This window comes from Camelus dromedarius, chromosome 22 (genome assembly GCF_036321535.1).
Source record: "Camelus dromedarius isolate mCamDro1 chromosome 22, mCamDro1.pat, whole genome shotgun sequence".
Lineage (NCBI taxonomy): Eukaryota > Metazoa > Chordata > Mammalia > Artiodactyla > Camelidae > Camelus > Camelus dromedarius.
Window position 1 is genome coordinate 12,885,878 of NC_087457.1, and position 16,918 is coordinate 12,902,795.

The 16,918-nt window shown below is 39.6% G+C and overlaps 1 protein-coding gene across 3 annotated transcripts in view; it reads right to left on the reverse strand.

Moving 5' to 3' along the window:
• Positions 1-16,456, reverse strand: part of DDHD2 (DDHD domain containing 2) — a 22,661-nt gene extending 6,205 nt beyond the window's left edge. For 2 of the 3 annotated variants that reach the window (XM_031440098.2, XM_031440097.2), the window contains exons 1-16: positions 16,208-16,455; positions 14,746-14,973; positions 13,861-14,051; positions 12,828-12,917; positions 12,161-12,281; positions 10,972-11,061; positions 9,883-10,018; positions 7,608-7,816; positions 7,277-7,344; positions 6,490-6,612; positions 5,331-5,426; positions 4,201-4,323; positions 3,937-4,092; positions 3,564-3,666; positions 3,260-3,430; positions 2,424-2,586 (exon numbers count right to left, since the gene is read on the reverse strand). In XM_031440098.2, coding sequence (XP_031295958.1) covers positions 2,424-2,586; positions 3,260-3,430; positions 3,564-3,666; positions 3,937-4,092; positions 4,201-4,323; positions 5,331-5,426; positions 6,490-6,612; positions 7,277-7,344; positions 7,608-7,816; positions 9,883-10,018; positions 10,972-11,061; positions 12,161-12,281; positions 12,828-12,917; positions 13,861-14,051; positions 14,746-14,965 — 2,060 coding nt within the window. In that variant the 5' untranslated portion in view covers positions 14,966-14,973; positions 16,208-16,455. Of the gene's footprint in view, positions 1-2,423; positions 2,587-3,259; positions 3,431-3,563; positions 3,667-3,936; positions 4,093-4,200; positions 4,324-5,330; positions 5,427-6,489; positions 6,613-7,276; positions 7,345-7,607; positions 7,817-9,882; positions 10,019-10,971; positions 11,062-12,160; positions 12,282-12,827; positions 12,918-13,860; positions 14,052-14,745; positions 14,974-16,207 lie in introns of all 3 variants that reach the window. The other variant, XM_064477452.1, reaches the window with a different exon arrangement.
• Positions 16,457-16,918: the final 462 nt, after the last annotated feature.

A 16,918-nucleotide genomic window follows, 5' to 3' on the forward strand; every position in this document is an offset into this window, starting at 1 on the left:
TCTTAAGAACACTATGAATTACTGTATGCCAACAAACTGGACAGTTTAGAGGAAACAAACACCTAGAAACATAAGAACCACCAAGACTAAATCAAGAAGAAACAACTGGAACAGACCAGTCACTAACAGTGAAACTTGTAATTTTAAAAACTCCCAGCAAACAAAAGTTCAGGACCACATAGCTTCACAGGGGAATTCTACCAAACATTCAAAGAAGATTTAATACCTATTCTTCTCAAACTATTCCAAAAAAATTGAAGAGGATGGAATAGTCCCAAATTCATCCTACAAGGCCACCATTACCCTGATAACCAAAACTAGACAGAGACATTACAAAAAATTTCATCTTTGATGAACAGAGATGCAAAAGTCCTCAACAAAATATTAGCAAACCAAAAGTACACCCATGTCCTTTCCCTTGGTGAGAATGTAAATTGGTGCAGCCACTATGGAAAACAGTATGGAGGCTCCTCAAAAAACTAAAAATAGAATTACTCTATGAGCCAGCAATTCCACTTCTGTGTATATACCCGAGAAAAATGAAAACACTAATTTGAAAAGACACATGCACCCCAGTGTTCACAGCAGCACTGTTCACAATAGCCAGGACATGGAAGCAACCCAGGTGTCCATCAACAGGCAAATGAATAAAGATGTGAGAGACACACATATATACACAATGGAATACTACTCAGCCATTAAAAATAATGAAATTCTGCCATTTGCAGCAACATGGATAGACCTAGAGATTATTATGCTGAGTGAAGTAAATCAAAGAAAGGCAAATACTATATGGAATCACTTATATGTAGAATCTTAAAAATAAACTAGTGAATATAACAAAACAGAAACAGACTCACAGAACAAACTAGTGGTTATCAGTGGAGAAAGGGAACAGGGGAGGGGCAAGATAGGGGTATGGGATTAAGAGAGAGAAACTACTATGTATAAAATGGATAAGCAACAGGATATATGGTACAGCACGGGGAATTATCGCCATTATTTTGTAATAACGAACTAAATAAATCATGATATATTCACAGTGGAACACCATGCTGCTAGAAAGGATGAAGAGACTCTCTCTACATGACAGGCAGAAAAACCCAAGACATACTGAAAGGAAAAGGAAGGTACAGAACAATTCCTGAAACAAACTATCTGTGTTTGTTAAAGGAAAGAAACAGTATAACCCACTCCCTCACACCTGTATTATGTCCGCGTAAAGCAGACCCCTGGAAACCAGTTTAGGAGGTGCAGTTAGTTGCGTATGGGGAGGGAACTACTTAGCAGGAACAAAATGTAACAGAGGCTTTTCGTCATTTGTCTTTCTTTGAAGTTTGAGCCACATGAATGTATTGCCCATTCAAACTTTTAAAGAACGCCTTTTTCAAACATCTACAGGTCACATCAGGAGAGATCATTCTTAGCATTATTTCGGCCCCTTACAGAAAGCGCTTTTATTGACTTGCACATGGACTTCATGTCATGGCCCTGCTGTATTTATTATACACAGAGAAAATATTGATTATAGCAAATAATCCCTTTATCAGAATTCAATAGAAAAATTCAAGTCCTCTCAGGACTATAAAGCATCCATTTTTTGAGCACTTATCCTTGACCCAACTTATTTTCCTAGCTTTATTTCCTTTAGTTCAACTTCTTCAGTGATTAAGTTCTGTTATGCTATAAATCATGAATTTCAGTACCATTAGTCCATCCCATAATCCATCAGGTAATTAATTATATTTATGAATAATTAATTCTGATGAGTAAGTTCTGGGGATCTAACGTACAGCACGGTGACTACAGTTAACCATACTGTATTCTATACTGGAAAGTTGCTGAGAGTGGATCTTAAATGTCCTCACCACACACACGCACACACACACACACACACACACACAAAGGTGATAATGCGACGTGATACTGTGATCATCATTTCATAATATATACGTGTATCAAACATCACATTTGTACACCTTAAAATTACACAATGTTGTATGTCAACTATATCTCAAATCTGGGGAAAAAAACATTTAAACATTAAGACAAAACAAGTCTGATCTAGCTATTATAAATACTTTCAAATGAGTTTCTTAAAATAATTTTAGTGACAGGAACGTCTTTGTTCCAGCTCATCCGTATGTACCCGTCCTGTCCCACTAATGGCCAGAGGACACACTTTCAAGGCTAAGCTAACTGAACTCATGGTTGCTGGCACCGTTGGCCCCATGCTCTACCCAACTGCAAAATAAAACGTGTTTACACCACATTTCTTTAAATGACAAGACTATTTTCTAATTGAGTTAAGAAATCATTGTAACCCCGCATGTACACTGGCCTGTCCTTTTCTACATCTATCAAGTATCTGTGAAACAATTAGAACAAAAAATCCTCTAGAAACAAAAACAAACAACACTTACCAGTAGCACAGATGGCTTTGTAAAGCGAATAAATACTCATTAAAACTTTCAATGGGCTTCTCCTGGAGCACGTAGTCAATGCGCTGGCCTCCGTTCAGCATCCCCACGTTAATGGGGGGGGCGTCTTCTTTCCCTGCCGCAGGGCTCTCCTCTGTGCTAACATCTGGATAGGGAGGAACTATAATAAGAACCCAAAAGCTTCCAGCCTCACCTGCCCTCAGACTCCACGTTTACCGCAGGATGAGCTCTGCTCAGCTCTCTCCCACCTCCCAGTCCCCTTAAAGCTTCTCCTCAAGTCCCACTGACTTTATCTAGTCCCTCTTTTATTTTCCTGCACCTCTGATAGCTAATTCATTTACCTTTGATTTGTCAACTAAAGCAAGCAGGGTTAGCACTCTGCAGGCAGTAGAAAATGAAAGCAAAAGGATGCAGTATTAACTGCAAAATTGAAAGGAGAGGAGAGCATCCTAGCTGGTCCCCTCCCAGGGAAATAAAACTGACCCATGAACACAGACAGTCCCCTGTAAAAGCAAGGTTCCCACAGTGTAAGCTCTTAGCATCACCCCCGTAGCTCCCAAGTGGGGAGTGTTTTAAAGCCTTGTTACTAGATGCTCAGCTTCTCAACATTTTTCTCACAAATAATGTTTTCCCATAATTTGTGGCTATAAGATGATAAAAAGTGCCAGCAGAGCTGAAGGCCCAACAGGACTCACAGGATTGGTCCCATACAACAGAAAGGGAACAGTAAGGAGACCCTGGGCGAACACGAGCCACCCACCACGGAGTCCCTCTTATCTGGCCTGCTGCAGGAACCCCACGTGTACACTGTCACTGACCACTAGGCTTCTCTGAACCTGACTCAGGTTCTGCTTCAGTTTCTTCTGCAGTTTCTGAAGCCTGTAAGGCAGGGTAGGGGGCTCTGGTGAAAGACTTCCAGGCCATCCGCAGTGAGCCGAGCAGGTTGTTCTTCAGGTCCATGCTCATCCTGGTCAGGCCCTCTCTCAGTTCTGAAACACACGTGAATTAAGAAGGTTGTATGTGGGAACACAGCTAAACGCAGCTAGACAGAGCAGGTGAGGTCCAGCCAGGCTGCACTGACCAGAAGGTGGCGAATTACCAGGCTCTGCACTCACGACTCACCTAAGTGCATCCGCTTCCTGCCTTTATGGTGCGGGATCAGCATTGGCTCAAACTCCACTCCTGGGACCACCATGGGTTCAATCCTATAGGCCACAGGGTCAAACTACGTAGGAAAAACAATACTACGTGTACCTCTCCTGAAGACAGGCAGCCACAGGCTCAGGAACTGCGTGCCGGGCAAGAATAACTATCAGCTCATTTTTTTAAAATGTACAGTTCTGCCCCATCGCTTTCAGATTCATGCTCTTATAAACTGTCCCATTAGTACAGAAGCGTATAGAAAAAAGTAATTCAACACAAAAGACTGTCATATGCTCTTTACCAATAAGCCCTAAGAATTCAGGCAAAACCACAAGATCTATCTAATGCTTACAGGGTGATAAATATTGAAGAAACCTTTGCATGTTGGAAATTTATAGTTGGGGTCAATTCTCTTTAGTCCTCGGACAGTAAGGAACATTCCAATGGGAGATCCAAAGGCAAAGAATATTTCTGGTTTATAGATGAGTCGGGGGTATTCTACAGACACCTGGAAAGAGGAAATAAAAAGTTTCTCTCATTAATAACAAACGTTCCATGTATTCTTACCATAGCAATGGCAAACAATAAAATGACCAAAGAGAATCAGTACTGTTACCTGCCCGATGCCAACATCCAGATGCTGATCATTTCCAGCAGTACCACTGCAGAACTCCGACTCTTTGGAAAGGTTAGACATGTTCGCCCCTGAAGCTGACTGCAGGGTCAGTCTATTAATACCCTAAAGAAGTAAAAAATAGTTTTGTGGAGTGGCTATGTAGTAAAAATACCCAAAGAATTACACAGTTTTCTACTGGTTTGAAAGGATGCTTGGGAAGGTTTTGAATGATAGCCAACAACTCTTAAGAAGAATCTCTCAGGAAACAAGATAAAGCTGATGGCAACAAAAGTTGCCTTAAATTATGAAGTGACACTCCTGCGAGCACTAAAGTGACGGAAGCCGTACACAGGCACGTGGGCAGCAGCGGAAGCTCCAGGCAGCCGTCCTGGGAGGGACAGCAGCAGAGCGCAGGGGCACTGAGCGCTGCGCCCTTCTCACCCAGGCAAGCAGTCTGCCCCTCTGGGCCTTAAATAAGAACAGAGCAACCTGCCGGAAAGGTGGAAAAGAATTCACTACTAGGATCTGGAAAGGAATTCAGTGGCCAAAAGTACCGAATGCAGAAGCACTGTTACGACATGGACAAACCCTGAAATCACTATGCTAAGTGAAAGAAGCCAGTCACAAAAGGCCACGTGCTGTATGATTCCATCTATGTGAAATGTCCAGAATAAGAAAATACATGAAGTTAGAAAACAGATCAGTGAGTCCCAGGAGGGAGAAATGGAGCGTGACTGCTTGTGAACACGGCGTTTCTTTTTGGGGAGAGAGAAGTGCTGCGGAATTACACAGTAGTCATGGCTAGACCGCTCTGTGAATATACTGAAGCCCACTGAATTATCTGCTTTGAAAGGGTGAATTTCAGTGGTATGTGATGTGAACTGTATTTCAAAAAAGCAGTTACAAAACAAGCAAAAAAAGGGGAAAAACTGAATGGCAGCAGTCCAGGGAGACAGGACTTCTGAAGCTAATTACATTTTGTTTAATATAAATAAAGGAAATGTGTTTAATTTCTAAAAAGAGAGCCAAAGATCAGGAAAAACTGCATAGCTCCCTAAACACCTCACAAAGCACAAGGGTACAAGGGTGTCAACACCTGTTTAACCCTACAAGCTATAGTAAGCACGTACCATTGAATTTTTTCTGGTCCTGAAGTAGTTTAGTATCTTCTTTCTTGGTCCTAAGGGAATTCCCATTTCCTGAAGATCTCTGTCTGTACATAAAGCCTAGGCATAGAAAATCAAATGTCTTTCTTATTTCTAGGCAAAATAAAATCAATGAAATGTCCAGCTCTCTGGGAGGAATAAGGCCTAAGTTGTTCTTTGCTTTACATGACAAGGGCTCCCTAGTGGTACGACATCATTGACAACTTTGAGAAGGGAAGACTATTTTATTCATAAAGGAGCCTAAAGAAGAGTAAAAAAGATTAGTATCAAGTATCAATGCTGTAGTGACAGATATTATTATAAAGAAAACCTACAGAAGTGAGTATCTAAGTTCATGACAGAAAAACCCTCCATGATTTCCAAGCTCCTTAGATGTCACGCTCCTGAGGACAGTTGTTTGCCTGCCCCCGGACACAAGCAGAAAGAACGCAGAGCAAACACACAGCATGAAACAGACCGACAACTGAGATGTCAGCGCAAGTGCCGGCCCTGGATGGGGAAGTCTCCCTTCACCCTCGCAGACTAGGTCAGCTCATCCCATTACAGCTCTGGAACCTCTGTGCACTTAGAACGCATCATGTGTTTGGTTATTTAACATGTGTCTTTTCCACTAAACATCACGAGGTTATCACCATTCTACCTTAATTCACTGCTTGGTATGGTCTGCCTGATCACAGCAGGCATTTACTAAACACCTGTTAAATGGACTAATGTATCACAAACATGGGGGAAAAAAAGTACATCAGAAGTGGCAAAAAACAAACAAACAAAAGCAAATATCCACAGCAGAGCTCTGGAAAGTGTAACAGAAAATAAAAGTTGGAAAAGCTAGTGGTCATTTATTCCTGCTTTCATGTTTTCAGAGCTCGGCTGTGTTTAGTCTTTGCTCTATTTCCACGGCAATATGGCTCCTCTGAACTCTGAACTCCCACAAAGCAAAGATCACTTTATATGATAAAAAAAAAAACCAAACATGTAAGTAATGCTAAAGAACATTACTGATGATAAAGTATTCATGACTAAACAATTCTGAAGAGCTGACTCTTAACAAGCAGTAGGGTGAAGATAAGCAATAAAAATGCTGAAAATGGTACAGCGTGAAGTTTTCAAAGATTATTTTTACCAGAGCTTCCTTATCTACTTTCTCCTTCTCAAAGATACTGAAGAATTCAGACAGTTGAAGTTTCTTCAGATCCTCCTCTAATGTCAGTGTGTCTCCGTGATCCATGACAATATCCGGCGAATCCTAAAAGTTAAATTGTAAAGCTCATGTTCTCTACATTCATTTGCATTCCCTTCATGAATACTACTTTGCAATAGAGATGTACTATATAAGATTTCCACGTAGAGATGTATCTTAACTTTAAATGAACTGTAATTTATACATAATATAAATTAAGAGGTTATTGATATGTAAGTTCTTATAACATCAGTTGAAACCTAATGTTTTAAATAAATGAATGAGTGAGTGAATGATTATCCAAGTATTCTTCATCATCATTAACAAAGCATTTCCTGAGCTCTTTATTAGGGAAACAATGTTTAAGGACTGTTTTCAAACAGAATTTCTATAAATTATATCAATTTCTATCCAATTCATTCTTCATTTCCTCATATGCAAATTTTATTTCAACCGAATGATTCTAAAATTCTAATATACGATCATTAGTGTATATTTATAGTGAAAAATAAGAGACTGATAATTATTTTAGAATGTGGCAAATATTTGCAGAGCGTATTACTGTCTTCTATAATCCAAGAATGACAGAGGTAATTACAAGTATGTTAAAAGTAGAATAAATATAAATTTAATATTATGGTATTAGACAAAGTAAAACAAAATATAAGCCTAAAATCTAAAAATCCTTATAAGAAATTCTACAGAGAATATATCTGAACATTGAAGTTACCTTTTTACTGTCGGTGTCCCCCAAAGAATCCTTCTGATTTGTTAGGATATCAAACAATATAAGCGAACCTACAAGTAAAATAGAAGGGACACTCCAAAGCATCAGCACAAATAGCTGTCTTTTACATAAAAAAGCAATAAGCCAATTGCCCAGGGAGCAAAATCTACGAAGCAGGGAGTCTTTCCAACCCACCACTGCCGCCCTTCCAACTCCTTCATCACAGACCCGTTCTACACCACCGAATCTGCTACTGACGAAAGACACTGTACTTCAGAAATGGGTGTCCTTAAATGTGACAGTCCTCTCTGGTCACAGAGAATCGGTTTGTTACCTAAACTGTGACCAGCAATGGATACACCTCCTTTGAAATCAGGATTCCTCTGCAGAAAAAGTTTATATATTCGGTTCATTTCAGAAGCAACCGTGTCCACAATAGTCTGACAGTAGGTGGGGCTGTTGTAGAAGAAGACATCCAGAATTGTGTCATTGGTGAAGTGCCGAAGGCGGTTGATGCTGGGCAAGGTTATTCGCTGCAGATCTCTGCAAAAAGGAAAGGTATGGAAAGCAGAAAACCTAAGTACAAGCCGTGACCTCCTCTAAGTCATCCAGCTCAGATACTTAAAGATACAAAAGATACCTATCAATTTATAGAAAATACAGAGGACAGAAGGACACGTTTAAAGAAGCCAAAGGGATGTGATCAGCAAAATCAGAGTGTGAGAAACTACAAGACAAACAGCCCAGTTTCTTCAGTACAAAAATTGCAAGAAAATTAAGATGGAAATCAAGAAATTAAGAGAGACTTATGGATGGACCTGCAGATTGTCACACCAAGTAAAGTAAGCCAGAAAGAGAAATTGTACTTACATGTACAATCAAAAAAAAAAAAAAAAAAAGACAGAAATGAACTTATTTACAAAACAGAAACAGACTCACAGACACAGAAAACAAAATTAAGGTTACTGGGGGGAAAAGAGGGTGGGGAGGGATAAACTGGGAGCTTGGGATTTGCAGATATTAATTATTATATATAAAATAAACAGCAAAGTCCTGCTGTCTAGCACAGGGAATTATTCAATACCTTGTAATAACCTATAATGAAAAAGAATATGAAAAGGAATATATATATATATATATGTTTAACTGAATCACTATGCTGTATGCCAGAAATTAACACAACATTGTAAATTAACTATACTTCAATAAATAAAAAAAGAGAGACTTAATAGACATATCAACTAATTGCGATTCATGGACCTTATTTGGAACCCAGTTTAAAATATGTGTGTGCATTTGTGTATGTGCATGTATATGTATGAATGTGTTTATATAAATCATTTATTAGACAATTGGAAATTTGAACATTATATATTTGCTGATATTAAGAATTTTTTTAGGTGTGATAATAGCATTATTGGTTATATTTTTTAATCCTTTAAGATATACAAACATTTACAGATGAAATGGATGAAATGATGTGATATGTAAGATTTTATTCAAAAATAAAACGATGGCAGGATGGGCAGTATACAGGAGTGTGAAGAAATGGATGGGGTAGAACTGGCCACGTGCTGAGGCTTATTAGGGCTGGGCAATCAAAGTCAGTATATGAAGATTCATTACATATATTATTTGGATACAAAATTCTCTATAATAAACAATTTTTTAAAAAGACAAAAGATACAAGAGGCTTTTCCTAGAATTCTTAGCATTAAGGTGTTCTAAATCACAAGTCAAGTGATAAGTGGATCAGCTCCCTCTCTCAATGCAGAATCAGCTCAGACAGGAAGGAATGTGAACTCCATATCTAGTAAAAGCACCACCACAGTGGAACCTTTGGCACATGGACTATACTCAAATCACAGGGTACCAAGAACTGAGAGACACAGAGTCAGAACAGCATTTCCAAGACCAGCATGGAAATAATGCTGACTACTTCATTTTATCTACCAGAGAAGCACCTCCTAGTTCTATCCTAGAAGCTATGTTACGAACACACTTCTTCCTGGAGAGCCCACAGCTGGGTATTCTTAACATAAGGCAGCCTTCTCTGACGTTATCATAAAGTTTAGAAATGAAACTACTGGGCTTATAAACGTAAGAAAGCCATCACTTAAGTCACTGTATGAATTACATCTCAAGTTATAGATGCTACTAATTTCATGTTTGGGGATTTCCTTTTTTCCCCAAATTTGGACAAACATTATCTAAATATGATCACAGAAGGAAAACAAAATATTTTGCACATCTGGAGGTATGCTGGCTTTTGACATCCGAAAATGGAAATGCTTATACACTATGGGGAGAAAGCAATGTTTGGCTTTAATGCTAAAGAAATAAAGCTGTAACAGTAAACACTAATGAGCCAGTAAAACATATTGGAAGAAGATACACACAGCTCTTTACTCCTAACTTGAGCTAAAGCAAGGGATTGGTCACCATTTAGTAATGTACCTTTAAGAAAAAAACAGAGAAGTACAAAAAGCTTTTAGTTGAACAAAATTTTAAATATACAACCAGCTATAGCAGAAATGTTCCTAAGCATATCGATCAGAAAACATACTAGAATCACAGTTAACAATTCAGTGGTGTAAGGCGTTACTCACACGTCCACACCAGTGGAATGCAAAGGACTGTGCCAGTTGACTGGGAGAAATTCTACCCTCCCAATCTGCTGATTTTCTTGGGCTTTCTTAAAATGCGTCTGTAGCAGGTTCAAAGAAACACTGCGAAAATCATTAACTGGAAAAGAAAGTTATCTTATGCATCAACAGTGAAGCAGTGAATTCTCAGAATTAGGATGCAACAGATCATGTAATTATACTGCGTCTATCTACATTTGCTTAGAGCACCTATTGACTTGCGTCAAAAATAGAGTGGTATTCAGGAAAAATTAACAGTGCATATAGGAAAAGATGTTCTTTCAATATAGAACTTGCTTTTATTATACAAAACATTTCATCAAAAAAATGCTGACTTCAGAAGTTCTACTGTGTCATGGGAACTGTTTCAATTAAAAAAAAATCAAGTGACTACATCAAGTGGCCTTGCAGTCAGATTCCCATCCTACTTTTCCCGTTCTTATAAACAACCATCACCCGGTAATTTAGACTAAAAAGAAATACACTGCTGTTTGAAATCCCTATTACGTCAATCTTAACCTTCTAGAAGGTTTATGCTTAGAAGCATTAGCCATTAGGGTCGGACTCCCAAATTGGGGCAGTTAGACTATGAATACTAAGAAGTTTTAGAAGACACTATCTTTCAAAATAAAGCTATACTAATGACCTAAATATTCCAATTAGAATATCGAAAGGTTTATCACAGTATCAATTACAAAAATGACTAAAGCTTCTGTTACTCATTTAAACTATCTTTGTGGTTATATATTTATGATTCCCTTTAAACTTGGAATGGTTAGAAACAGGACCATCATATAATAAAATCATTTTATAAGGCTTAAGGATTTGTTCACTCAAGAATTATTAGTTAAGAGTATAAACCTATTAGCCTAGAGAATTTACTAGCACTTTAGGTCTAAGCTGGGAAGCTTTACCACCTTGCCACCTGTCTTCAGCTCTCCAAATCTCATTACGCAGCTAAGGCAACAGACTAAAGGCAATACTTTATCTCAGCTCCCAGGAGCACTTGTAGTCCCCCTGAATGATTTAATCTTAGGTGCTCTGCAAACCTACCACACTGTACAATGCTCCGAAAGCGGAGATCACAAGCTGGTCCAATCCCGTGGACTACAAAAACCAAGTGATCTATTTGTAAAGGTTCCCCTACAAATGAATTTACAAAGAAAAATTAGTCTATGTAATTAGTCACGTATGCTAAAATCAAATTCACAATGAATAGGTTATAGAGATGGGCCAGTTAAAATATGAGCAGATAATTTAAAGGACACAAATAGTCCCACATTTAGCTACTTAGTAAAAATATAGTAATTTTATTTTATTTCTAATTTATCTTGAAATAAGTCCATGAAAAAAACATTTCAGCTTTTTAACTTTTATTTTGAAGTAGCTGCAATCTTGCAGAAAACTTGAAAGAACAGTGCAGAAACTCTCCTGTACTTTTTACAGACCCAACACTAGCACATTTACCTCATTATCCTACGTGTATGCATATTCACCTTTATTTTTCTCAGCCATCAGGGAGCAGGTGGCATACATACATCGTCAGACTGTACTCATCACACCTCTTTAACCCTTTAATATTTTAATGTGTATTTCCTAAGAATACTCTCTTACATAACCACAGTGCAGTTACCAAATTCAGGCAGTCTAACATCAACAGAATACTTTTACCTAACATCCCATTTTTATCAGCCGTACCAATAACGTCTGGTGTGTATTTGAAGCCTGAAATTTTAAACTCATCTTTTTAAATTACAGTAAGTCTAACAGTTTGTCTAAGACACAAGCCATGTCCTATGTAAGATAAAAGGAATTTTATAATCCACTGAAATGAATTATAAAACCAACCATAAATGACCCTAGCAATTGATGACTATCAAGGTCCTACTGAAAAACAGTTTTCCCTAGTTGAAAACCTTCAAGGACAGGAATGACTGGAATAAATTAATAATCAAGCAAGTGGAATCAACCTTCTTAGAAATAGGACTAAATCAGTTCATTTGTACTTTACTGAATCATACTGCCAAATTTTATTTACCCCACCATATACTTAGCAACTTTAAAAGAGATTTTTATACCTATTAAGATTCTTAGTAGATGAAGTAATGCTAATCTTCTAAGCCCTTTTGATTAAAGTCATTTTAAAGCCCTGAGGTAATCTAAAGCCGTAATAAAAGGCCACAAGTCAAGTCACAAGCATGTAAGTATATCAGAAGATAACAAAATGAATGATTAACATTACCGCAATGAATGTCAACAGAGATGTTCTCAACCCCTCTCTTCACTGTTCTTGGTCGACCCTGCTCAGTGGGTGTTGAACCCCACTCATCAGACCCTGCAACTGGCTGGTAATGCACCATAAGCTTAAATAAAAAAAGATCAGAGCAGTAAACATAAGCTGCATTAAAGACATCTCTGCACATGGAGGGGTAGGAACAGATCTTTCAAAACATAAAACATAGTCAAGTCTCAACTGGAGTTTTCATATGCAGCTCCTACAGCTTGAAATGAGAATCCTGAAAACACATCAGGCTAATGTCGTACGCTTTAAATCTCTTACTATTTTATTTGTCAATTATAACTCAATAAGGCTAAGAAAGAAAAAAGAAAATACGTCAGCCTAACGGATCTTTCAACAACAAGCTACACAAGGAGGACACGCCCACACAACATCTCAGTGATTTTCTTAACCTGTGGTGGCACAGTTTTCCCTTAAGAAAATTTATGTAAGAACTGGCCCAGCAAATAACTGCACTGGCTACCTTTTAAGTTTCCAGTTGTGACTGCAACATAAAAACTGCCAAAGGTTATCCTAAGTAGAATCCCCAGGAAAAAGAAACCAATTAAGTTCCCCTTAGTAATGCAATTAACCTTTAACCTGGACATTAAAGAGATGAAATTTGCTTTACCTTTGGATTGTGTAATATAATAATTTCTCTGTTGGGAGACTCCAGTTTCTTTTTCCATTCATCCAGAGTTACAGCAAGCATATAAGTTTCCTTAAAAGAAAACACATTTCATTAGATTTCTCTAATAGCTTTTCTATTAAAACTGAGCTTCTTCACAGGAATAATGCTAGATAAACAATTACAATAAGAATATCCTACTCCAGTGGGGGACAGTATATAGCTCAGTGGCAGAGCGCATACTTAGCATGCTCGAGATCATGGGTTCAATCCCCAGTCCCTCCATTAAAGAAAGAAAGAAAGCTATTTACCACCTCCCCAACCTTTTCCCCAAAAAACACAAAAAAAATTATTAGAGAACATCTTACTCCAATTTATCAATTTTAATTCTTTTAAAATTACAAAAGATACTAGTATAAAACAAAGAAAACCTAATCACCCCTACTTGTATCATCTAGACTGGGGATAATCACTGTACACAATTTGATATATTCCTTTCAATAATAGTAATGCATGCACATTTTCCATAATTAAGACTATGTTACATATAGCTCTTTTTCTTGATTTATCAAATTTATTTTAAAATCCTTTTAAAATTACAATGATAACATAGTATAGGACAGAGGAAAAAAATTACTACCAATTCCATCAGATCTAGACTAGACATAATCATTATTCACATTTTGATTTATTTCTTTCAATAATATTAATGTCCTATTCCAATTTAAATCAAGTTTCAGAATGTTTTCAGAGCAAGAAAAATAAAAGGAAAAAGAAAAGCCTGTGATCATAGCTTAAATGTTAACAACGATCACCATTAGGAAAAAATTTTTTAACTCAGAGGCGTAATAGTTTCCATAGTATTTCAAAATCTCAAATCTCCTTTATCCTGAAACAAACTTGCAGAAAGAAACTGTGATGCAAACAGAACCAAACTTTTTCTGGAAATTTCACAAAATAAGTCCCAAGAGGAAGGAAAGACTATTAAATGAAGAAAAAAATGAGGAAAATGAGTAAAAAACAGTCAAAGAAATACCTCTAATACTTGGCTGAAGCTCTCCGAATATGGAACATACTTATTATCTTTGTCTCCCTTGTAAAACCAGGTACATCGTCTCACTTCTGATGCTAGCTCATCCCAGTACACAGCGTACCGCATCCTCTCCCCCAGATGAACATCATATCTGCCGCCATCAGTGGGGACCACTCTCCCATTACAATCTTTTCCTGTCAAGGATTGGAAAGGAAAAGAAGTACATTGTATAGCAAAAAAACAGCCCCAAAATACAATTCTGAGTTATACTCTAAATGATGAAACACATGAATGATCAGTTTCTTCTTGGTTACACTACTTTATAAACCATCAAAATCATTCATGGTTTTAATGAAACATGAAAAAAATTCCCAAACACTGTTTTGTTCGTTTTCCAAGGAGAGACAGTAGTCCCTTAAAAAAAAGAAGTAAATAAGAAAGCTTTTATGAATTTTTTGCTTAAGGGACCAAAAGGTAAATCGATGACCATGACCATCACGATGATAAAGCAGTAATCAGCATCAGCCTTGTTTCATAAAAGAAGAAAAACAAGTGAAAAATCAAAGAATTCATTCTTTTGCCATGTGACACCGGCCCCCATCACACTCTTTATAAACAAAAACTGAAACGTAAGGTAGAATGTAAGAAACATTATTGGATAAGTAGGCAGAAATTACAACAGATACTGTTTTTAAAATACAGACCAAATTCTTGAATGTTATAAATTGGCTGAACAGTAACTCAGAGCTTCTATATAAAAATGCTTTAGGCGACAACTAGAAAAAACTCTAAAATTTATTTTAAATAGCACTCATTATAAGGACCGTTATAGTTTGGGAGAGATTGACAGTAAGTCCTTGCCTATTACAGGTCATCATTTCATCCTACCAGAGCTATATGCCTCTTCCAGTTGCTGTGAATCCTCAGAATTGAAAGGAATCCATGTCTCCTTAGAATCTATTATCTTACAGTAAAACCAATGAGGAGAAACTGGTTCGTACAAACTGCCAGCATCCATGTCTATTAGCTCAAAGGAACTACATGAGTTTGGTGATGGAGATGGATCTGACTGGGACAACTGTTCCTGGAGTGATTCCACTGATGACATTTCTTTCTCTAAAAGACAAAAGAAAACTATCAGAAAAAAATGTTTTTCCTTCTGTTAACAGTGTAATTGTTCACACACACCAAACTGGTCACTTTAAGGAGTTGTTTCTGAAAACAAAAAAGTCTAAGGGGGCTATACAACTTAAAATTAAAATAAAATAACAGCTGGATTTTCGGGGGATGGAAGAGAGGCTTAAAAATGCTTTTTATTGTTAGACCAACTGCTTTGCAATGATCTCCAATTCTCTCAGAAAACTGCATGGTTTCAATCAAACAAAACCAGACAGACTCACAAGAAACACGTGGTCGAAATTTTGATTGCAAAAAAAACGTTTTACCCCAATTTCCAATCCAAATCTAGTGCCAACGGCAAAAATATTTACTCCAACTAAATGTCTTATTAACGCCTGGTTTTAGGCTCCAGGCCCATCATTACACATTTACATGACAACTGGAATCTTGCAGTCTTGAAAATAAATGTATTCACTTAAGAACCAGTCACTTTTTATCGATCTTTGAAGGGTGCTTAATTAGAGACTAGGGTACAAATTCTGAAAACACGAACCATCGCTTGGGGCCACTGCGCGCACGCACGCACCCCCTCGCATCATCCAGTTGTCAGGTGAAAAGTTAACAAGTGACCTCAAAAGCCCCCTTCCATCACGGAAGACTCTGACCTGTGTTTCTATCCCCTTAACACTCGACAGAGACTAACACTGCAGACATCAAAGATGAACCCAGGCTCCTCCGAGGGGAAAGGGCAAGATCATCGCTGTCTCATCACCGGGGCGCAGCAGGACCGCAAACATCGGGCCTCCAGGACTCAGCGGAAGCTCTCCAGGCTTTCGCTACTTTATCTTCTTTCCCAGCACGAATTTTCCTCCGCCACCTTGCATGTCCCTTCTCCCCGCGACCCCGAGCCTTCTGCATCCCAACTCTGGGACCTCGCGGCTCGCGGACACGTCTCTTCGTCCGGCCTCCAGCCCCGCAGAGAGGAGCGGAGCCAGATGAAACGCGGTAAATTCCCGGTGCTTCTGGGCGCAATCGATAATAGAGGGGCCCTTCCCTGGAACCGGGGTCACTCCTACCCCGCCGGGGCTGTTCCTCCCAAACCCGCCCTTTCCTGCCCGGGGCAACGCGTCCTCCTCCGCCCTGGCATCTCCATCCCGCAGCGCCCCCAACCCTCCCCGCAGCCGGGCCCCTCGGCCCAGCCGCCGCCCCCAACGCGCCGTCCCGTACTCACCTGGAAGCCCCGCAGCCTTTCACGCTCTCCGGCCCTCGCAGAGAGGGGCACGACATGTCCCCGCGGAGGCCTTCCCCCCGAGCCCAGGCGGGGCGAAGCAGAGCAGGGCGGAGCTGCGGCCCCGCCGGGCTTGCGCCCAACTCGGGGCTCCACCGCGCTCCCGGCGGGCCGGGCTGCCGAGAGCAAAGGTGAGATGAAGGAAACCGGGGCGTGGAAGCGACGGCTGGGGCGCGGAGCCCGTAGGAGCCCTGGCAGGAAGTGTCGCGAGAGGTGGAGGGAATCGCGCGAGATGTGTTCCTCCGAGCCGGCCGGAGGCTGGAGCGCTGGGCGGACAGGTGGTGGTGCGGCATGCCCTCCGCGCCGAGCCGAAGTGCGGTGTCTCGGTGTGAGGCCAGGGGTCATTAGAAGGCAGGGATGGGGAATGAGACCTTACAGGTGGGGAGCATTTCAAATTTCAGTGAAAGCAAGAATGTTTAAGATGAGCCAGCCAAGCCTCCTCACTTCATAGATGGGGAAACAGGCCTCCTGACCCCGTGGCTAACTCTACTGATGGGCGGGGATGGTGCAGGCATCCGCGAGGACGCGGGGAGGCCCACGGCCCTGGTGAGAAGTAGGACCGGGCGCTAGCAGCAGCTGCGTCTATCCAGACCTCCACTTTTGGGTGCTGATAACCGATACCGTTGATAATTGCAAGGAAAAAAACGTCGTTTT